Genomic DNA, 7703 nt, shown 5'->3' with positions numbered 1-7703 from the left:
TAGGTGTCTTAAGTAATAGTCCTATTATGAGTTAGAGTTTAGAAGCCCTATAAATAGTCATGTATTCCACCTCTTTTCATAAGTAATAGATGAATCTTTTCTACAGCCTTTGAGCAGCAACTTGGAGGGAGGAACCCCTATAGAGTTCCAAGGAAGCCGATCCCCTAAAGAGATCAACCCCAAGTTTAGAATCTGCAAGAGTTTTAACAGATAGAGGTAGAGAGACTGAGAAAGAGGGGACGCACAATGGCCGACCATGTCCCACGAATAGCTATGTGGACAGGGCTTCGCCAGCATCTCGTCAAGCTCACCTCCCATTTCTTGAGAAGCGCCTCCGACTACATCCGCTTCCGCGCCGTCTGCAAGTGTTGGCGTTCCGCCGTCCCCCCCCGGCCCCGTCACCTCCCCGCTCAGCTCCCCTTCCTCCTCTACCTCTCTACCCCGGAACCAAGAAACAGTTCCGCCTTCTGCCTCGCCAACGCCTTTAATGGAAGCATGCGCCGCCTACCTCACACCACCAGCATGTATTGCATCGGCTCCTCTTACGGGTGGCTCATCCTCATCTCCGAAGCCACCTCCGCGGTCTCCCTCTTCAACCCCGTCACCGCCGAAGACATTCCTCTCCCCCCACTCTCCACCCTCCAATCATTCGTACTGTTGTTCTACCAATCGGAGGACGGCATCGGATCTTACTTCATCAAAACGGACTACCCCAACATTACGGTCGAGTCCAACGCCATCGTCGACAAGGCCGTCTTGTCCTCCGACCCTACCCTCGACCGGGACTTCGTGGCAATCGTCTTCCTCGACGGCATATACAAGCGCTGCTTTACCTGCCGCCCAGGGGACAGATCGTGGAAGGACAACGTCAACGAACCTTTCGATGATCTCCATTGGATTTTCCCAGGAGTGCCGCAGGTGTTCAACCTGACTGACGTCGTGCCCTACGGCGAGCGGAGGTTGTGCGCTATCTACAATGACAAAAATTACTTAGCAGTCTTCGACGTCGACCCAGGCCCGCCGGGGAGGGCGACGATGATCGCATGGAACTCCATGCCGCCCTGCGTGCCGCGCGGTGGTTTACCCACCTACTTGATTGGGTCGGCTGGAGAACTACTCCTGGTTACCGAGTTCTACAAGAGGAGTGCAGCCAGGAAGAACACCAGGAGCTTCCGCGTCTTCAGGCTCGATCCAGGCGACGGAGACCGGCCAGCGAAGGCGATCGAAGTGCAGGACATCGGCGACCGTATGTTGTTTTTGGGTACGAACCATTCGGTGTGCGTCGCCGCGGGGGACTTCCCAGGGTTCCTGGGGAATGCCATCTACTACGTGAAGGAAGAGAAGATGAGTTTGGAGGGGGAAGATACCCTGGTGTCGACCGTGTGCGTGGTCAACCTGGAAAATGGTGAGATCACGGAGGTTATCGATTCCGGCGGGTCTGAGCCGGATGGGCTCGAGTGGCTGTCGGACCGGTTGGACATCCCCTGGTGGGTGGCCCCCAATCTTGGCAGGGGCAAGAACTAGAGATTGCTGACGTCTTACATTCTGGCATCAACCAATTGTGAGAGATACCCATAGTATTCTTTGGCTTTCTTATTGTGCTCTTAAGGCGTCGAGGTTAGTTAGCAAGGCAAGTTGAGACTCAGTGTGCTCTGGATCGAGGGTCAATTCATTGTGCTATGACGTGACTCACTATATTTCCACGTCGCTAGTCAAAGTAAAAGTCAGCGTCGTCATCGCCCCGTGTGCTATCGAGGAGACTCATCTTGCCACGTCATTGGTCTACACAGAAGTCATGATCGTCGTTATCATTGCTTCCTCCTTTTGTTATCCGTACCACCTTCCCCTTCAAGAAACTATTAACCCAGGAAGAAGACTCCAAGAACATAAAAGGAAGAAGGAGCCCCAGTCCGAAAGACCAGAGAGGAAGAGTAAGAGAAAGAAAAGATACGCAGCCGACCAAGTCCCAAGAGGACATGTGGGAAAGGCTTTCTCCCCGGCTCGTCAAACTCACCTCCCACTTTCTGACGAGTGCCGCCGACTACCTTAGCTTCCGGGCCGTCTGCAAGCCGTGGCGCTCCGCCCTCCCCCTTCGGCCTAGCCACCTGCACACTCAGCTCCCCTTCCTCCTCCTCCTCTCCCCCTCGGAACCAAGAATCCGCTCAGCCTTCCGCCTCTCGGCCGCCTCCTACTCCGGAAGCATTCGCCCGCTCCCTAACACCGTCAACAAGTTCTGCATTGGCTCCTCCTTCGGGTGGCTCATCCTCATCTGCGAGGCTTCCTCCGATGTCTCCCTCTTCAACCCCATCACCGCCGAAGAGATTTCGCTCCCCAGCCTCTCCACTCTCCCGGCCGACGTGCTGATCTCGTCCGCCCAATCCGAGGACGGCGTCAGAATGTACACCGTCAAGACGGACTGCCACAATCTTCCGGTCGAGTCCGACGCCATCGTCGACAAGGCTGTCTTGTCGTCCGACCCCACCCTCGACCGGGACTTCGTGGCCATCGTCTTCCTCAACGATGTGCACAAGAAATGCTTTTCGTGCCGACCAGATGACCCGTCGTGGAGGGCGAACGTCAACGGCCCTATCTTGGACCTCTATTTCTTTGCCCCCGGAATACGATTTCTGTTCCGTTTGGTCGACGTCGTGCCCTACGGCACGAGGAGGCTGTGCGCCGTCTACGATGACACTGAGATGTTGGGGATTTTCGACGTCGATCCAGGCCCGCCGGGGAGGGTGACGATGATCGCATGTGATGTCATGCCTATCAGCGTGCCGCAGAATCGTTTACCCTCCTACTTGGTTCCGTCGGCCGGAGAACTGCTGCTGGTTACCGGGTGCTCCAAGAGGACTGCAGACGGGAGGGACATCGAGAGCTTCCGCGTCTTCTGGCTCGACCCAGGAGACTGGAACAGGGACGCGGAGGCCGTCGAGGTGGACGACATCCACCTCATCAGAGACCGCATCTTTTTCTTGGGCACCAGCCACTCGGTGTCGGTCGATGCTGGGGACTACCCGGGGTTCGAGGGGAACAACATGTACTTCGTGTACCGAGACGAGGTGACCGAGGAGGAGGAAGAGTCGGTGTTCAGCATTGGCTTGCTCAGCCTGGGAGACGGTGAGATCAGAGTCATCGCCGATTCGAACCAGGCTGAGGGGCAAAGGTTCGAGTGGCGGTCTGACGGGTCGGACGCGACTTGGTGGGTGTCCCCTAATCTTCGCGGCCGCTACGAGTAGACATCGACGGACATGGTGGTGAACCCCCATCTCTTTTACGGGTTCCGTTCTTTCTCGATTGCCAAGTCATTAAGTTCCTGACATGATTTCCAAGATTTAGATCTCATGGTTTAATGATGTTGACTGTTTTGACGCTATTCTGTGTCTCTCTTTTTCTCTTTCTATTTTTCCTGCAAAATTTTGAGCAATAACATTGAGTTTTTCACAAATATATAACTAATCAATCCCGTAAACTATGAAATTGGCACAAATAAAAAAAATAAAATCCTTTGTATGTGGCAAGATTAAAGAATATATTTAAGTCTAACATACTGAAATTAATTGTTAGATGACAAAAAAACAAGAGTCCTCTTACTCATCACATTCCACCTTACGAAGTGGTAACAAATAACAAAAACACAGAGAAAAGAATTAAAAGCATAAAAATTAAGAACCAGGAAAAACAAGCTATGAAATTTGAACACTGTACAGTTTTAAGGTACTATCTCTATCTATGGCTGGAAATTGCCGGTGATGAGATCGTACCTACATTTTGATCAAATGAAGTTTCAGTGGCCACGTCGTAGAACAGAAAGAAATCCACCGGATGACTTATCCTTACGGCAGTCATCGGATTCATCTTCGACCTGTTTGATAGTTTCAAAACCATCATGTCAAAGAAGTTTTGGAATTTAGGAACAGAATCCTAGGCTTAGATGATGAACCTCTTTAGCAATAAGCTGTAGTATCTCCAATATTTCTGAGAAGTCAGGCCTGGCAGCTGGATCTTGTTGCCAACACTTGTGCAGCAGCTCATCAAGCTTAGGATGAGTATTCTTTGGTAAGGTAGGCCTCAAACCCTATAGAGTAGAAATTGAAGTCAAAAAGAATGTTGTGCAAGCGCATATATAGTTTTCAAACATATATGTTAAGAAACATAGAGAAGCACTGATACTAATACAAGTATGCAACTCCTACAGTAGTATATTCTTTTCCTTAATAACTAGTTAAGTTAATTTTAGTGATTAGAGGATCCAAGTTCTACGCTGATTAAAACCCATACAATATGGTGTTGGAACTCTGTAGGAGCATCGATCAGATAAAACCAGTCATGTATGGCAAGCAATCATGTGTTGAATGATTTATGGTGATGGAAAAAACTGCTCTATGTGAAAAGGGGAGCAAGATATCTTCATGTTGATATGAAAGTATAAAGATCACCTATGCATGATTATATCTTATCTTTACTTTAAATACACCTTTACTAGTTCTTGCATACTTGGAAGTATTTGTCATAAATTAGCTTCTACTTTTCAACAAGCTATGTTGTTCATGTGATCTCCTCACCTAATCTAAGTCATAGGTATAGAGTTCTAATAAAATAGATTGCAAAACATTCGGTCATAAGTAGCATAATCTGCTTTCTCAAGATCCCTCATAAGTCTAATAAGATAGATTGCAAACACATACAGCCATAACATACTCTGCTTTATTCAAGACCCCTCATATCAGAACATATTGTGTCAGATAAAACACTGTTTACACATGTTTGTGCTCCATAGGAATGCATGATTTATTGGCTTCAATGCAAGTGGCAAGGAGATTTAGTTTTTTAATTGTTCCAATCCAGTGCAGAAATCAATACATGAAGCAAAAGACAAAAACAATTTTTACAACAAGTCACATTGTTGGTATCATGTAAAGTTAAGTTGGTCAAGAATTTGGTAGAACAATATTATCTTGATGAAAAGGAAGGATGAGTATGATGGATTCCTATGAATGTGTATTATAGATTGTTATAGTTCTGACAACATAAGTGAAACAGGAGGTGAGGTTACCTTTTGAACAACGCCTACGGCTGCTTGAAGTGGGGTTAAGTATTCATATGGGAGCTGCACAGAAAAATAGAATATAGACACACTAAACTTCATATGAAGTTTCATTTTGAGTGAAAAAAAAAGAATTCGTACTGCATGAGTTGAAGTTACCTTAGCTGTAAGCAACTCCCACATTACAATTCCAAAGCTAAAAACATCAGCTTTGTGATCATAGGGCTTGTGTTCTATGACCTAAATATAGAGGAAGTGCAGAATTTGTTGGTTCGTTGGAGATCTGAATTATAAATAATGAAACCACAGAATATTCAAGGAAAAACCAACTGAATTGCCAAGAACCAATAAGACAGGATACCAATACAACTAAATCAAGTTAAACAATATTCAAGAGACCTAATCATGCCACCATGTAAGCTTTGCAGAATTAAGATAAGTCTATAGTTGCACACAGTTTTAATGGAAAATATAGCCAGTTACAGTTGAACCCATAGTATATGGATTATGTATACATCTCCATATTTTACAGCCGTATTTGCTTAAATGTGCCTGTCGGGTTTGTTTTCCTCTACTATCAGAGAGAGAAAAGGACCTTTCAAGAGTGGTAGTAAACTCTGCCTAGCAAAGAGTTAAGTCAATGCCATCAGTGTGCTATTTTCCAGTGTATACACAGATCCTTAGCCATCATTAACCTCCCAACTCTTCTTTATCTTCCATATTCCTAAACAAGGAACTGACAGTGATCCACAACTCCAGCTAAACATTTATTTCAAGACACTGGCAATATTAGAAATAATTTGCAACTACTCTTTGTTCAACACCACAAAGGTACTAATTTGTAGAACACTCAGATCAAAATGAAATTTAAAAAAAAGTTCCTTGCAAGATCTAGATCTAAAGCTCAACAAGCTCCTTGTTTTTATCATGGGTGAACCATAAATTTCAGTTAACATTCTCTTGAAGTCAGAAGACTCAGAACTATCTTTTCTAGGATTAGCATTTTTAACAGAAACCTGGAAGTTCAAAAAAGTATCAAAATTTACCACATACAATGACCCAAAAAAAAAAACTAAATGAGCAAGCAAATTGTATCAAAAGATAATCATCATCCTCAAAAGTTATAAGTCAACTGCATGACCTATCATGGAGACCCACACCAGAATCATGATTTTTTAATACCAAACCCATAGAACTACTGAAAAGATGGGCTTGAGCTCAAAACCCGATTGGCAGGAAATCGAAAAGCTCCCTGAGAGAGTTTTGTGTTGTGGAAACAAAACTGAAAGGGCATGCAGAACCTTGGGAACGTTGAGCAAGTGCATATATAGATCAAGAAACAAATAATGAAAAGGACAAAGTAGCAATGCTGATTCTCCGACAATTTCCATATCTGTTGGCACATATGTTGACAAAATTGGTGAAAAGTGCAGTCAACAGTATAAACTATGATCAAATTATGGTGTGAGACAAATAAAAGCAACAATGTGGTAGGAAGTGAAATTAACACTAGAACTTGAATTAAAAAAATTAGCACTGGATCATAACCTCAGGTGCCATCCAGCGATATGTGCCTGTTTCAGCAGTCATAACTCCAGACTCAGCTTTAACACGTGCTACACCAAAATCTGCAACCTTAACAACCTGCGATGAATAAGTAGATTAGTTGAGGGAACTAAAGCAAATTCAGCTACATTGATACAAATTTACATAGGCCAAAACATAAGGCAAGGTATCTAGAGATAAAACAATCAGTTTCATGTAATAGAAATATTTACGACTTGTATGTAACAGAAATATTTGATACTGAATCAGGGAAGATACACAATCCACTAACATAAAGAGAGAAAAAAATCATTTAAATGCAACTGAAGTTTTAATCTTCAGGTCAACACAAAATGACACAAAGCAATTTAACCTTCACCTAATCAACTAGCCTCAACTTGTTGATTGGCTCGTTAATTATTGACAGCGAGCCCTGACAAATGTTAACAAGAACTGTCAACTAATTCCATCCACTTACCAATAGGTTCATGAATTCTATATAACGTGGTTTCCTAATCAACCTTTCAAGCATTAACATTCTTCATATATTTGAATGTTACCTAAGGCCACCAGCAATCATACACCTACATCTATGTGCTAGGGTATCATACACAAAGAAACACACAAAATTGAAGTAATTTTGTGCTAATTCTACAAACATCACATGCATCTAACAAGGAAGTTCACTACAAAATTCATAAATAAAAGAGTAAAATTAGTTAACACAAGAATTCTTTCACCCAAAATTGCAAAATAAGCTGACTTGGAGAAAGTTGTGTAGATAATGTATCCATCATCTCCCATTTTACTCGGGGAAAAAACTATCATATGTGTGGCTTGGTAACATCGGTTTTTCTTTACATGTCAAAATGCAGATTTCCAAGTCAACACACATTGAAATTGTTCTTGATCTGTTTAATGATTTTTCAATCAAGACCTTACTATCATACAGTCAAAGTCTTAACCAACTAACATAACTCGTTTCTTCGAATATATTGAATGAGATTTTGAACCTCAACCTTTTGATGAGTGGTTCTAGTATACCACTACCAATCCAATGTTTAAGGTGTCAGGGGTGTGATTTCAAACCCTCAATCTTTGAAAAACGAGT

At 43.9% G+C, this 7703-nt stretch overlaps 3 protein-coding genes across 5 annotated transcripts; 2 read left to right on the top strand and 1 right to left on the bottom strand.

Annotated features, from left to right (window-relative positions):
- The first annotated feature begins 246 nt into the window (after window positions 1-246).
- LOC135629205 (F-box protein SKIP23-like) lies at window positions 247-1524 on the top strand. The gene has a single exon (XM_065136400.1). The coding sequence runs from the start codon at window positions 247-249 to the stop codon at window positions 1522-1524; it is 1278 nt and encodes a 425-aa protein (XP_064992472.1).
- A 452-nt stretch (window positions 1525-1976) lies between these two features.
- Window positions 1977-3239, top strand: LOC135629204 (uncharacterized). The gene has a single exon (XM_065136399.1). The coding sequence runs from the start codon at window positions 1977-1979 to the stop codon at window positions 3237-3239; it is 1263 nt and encodes a 420-aa protein (XP_064992471.1).
- A 32-nt stretch (window positions 3240-3271) lies between these two features.
- On the bottom strand, window positions 3272-7703 carry LOC135628939 (serine/threonine-protein kinase STY46-like). 3 transcript variants are annotated; one of them, XM_065135951.1, is made up of 6 exons: window positions 6596-7703; window positions 5207-5287; window positions 5057-5110; window positions 3944-4078; window positions 3769-3865; window positions 3272-3409 (listed from the first exon to the last, which is right to left on the bottom strand). In XM_065135951.1, exons 1-5 carry the CDS (start codon window positions 6635-6637, stop codon window positions 3788-3790), a joined length of 390 nt encoding a protein of 129 aa, XP_064992023.1. In that variant the 5' UTR covers window positions 6638-7703; the 3' UTR covers window positions 3272-3409; window positions 3769-3787. The 3 variants fall into 3 exon arrangements, with proteins under 3 accessions (XP_064992023.1, XP_064992025.1, XP_064992026.1); XM_065135953.1 differs by having other exon boundaries at window positions 3277-3409; window positions 3765-3865; XM_065135954.1 differs by lacking the exon at window positions 3272-3409 and having other exon boundaries at window positions 3479-3865; window positions 6596-6701.

The sequence above is a fragment of the Musa acuminata genome, chromosome BXJ3-1 (assembly GCF_036884655.1).
Source record: "Musa acuminata AAA Group cultivar baxijiao chromosome BXJ3-1, Cavendish_Baxijiao_AAA, whole genome shotgun sequence".
Classification (NCBI taxonomy): Eukaryota; Viridiplantae; Streptophyta; class Magnoliopsida; order Zingiberales; family Musaceae; genus Musa; species Musa acuminata.
Note: the sequence above shows the minus strand (reverse complement) of the source record. Positions and strands in the feature narration are given on the sequence as shown.

Bases quoted from the DNA above. Each gene is read 5' to 3' on its own strand.
- LOC135629205 (XM_065136400.1), top strand. From the start codon at position 247: ATGGCCGACCATGTCCCACGAATAGCTATGTGGACAGGGCTTCGCCAG.
- LOC135629204 (XM_065136399.1), top strand. From the start codon at position 1,977: ATGTGGGAAAGGCTTTCTCCCCGGCTCGTCAAACTCACCTCCCACTTT.
- LOC135628939 (XM_065135951.1), bottom strand. From the start codon at position 6,637: ATGACTGCTGAAACAGGCACATATCGCTGGATGGCACCTGAG. The intron at 4,079-5,056 runs GTAACCTCACCT...TCTACTCTATAG, and splicing joins CCGTAGGCGTTGTTCAAAAG to GGTTTGAGGCCTACCTTACC. The intron at 3,866-3,943 runs GTTCATCATCTA...ACTATCAAACAG, and splicing joins TACAGCTTATTGCTAAAGAG to GTCGAAGATGAATCCGATGA.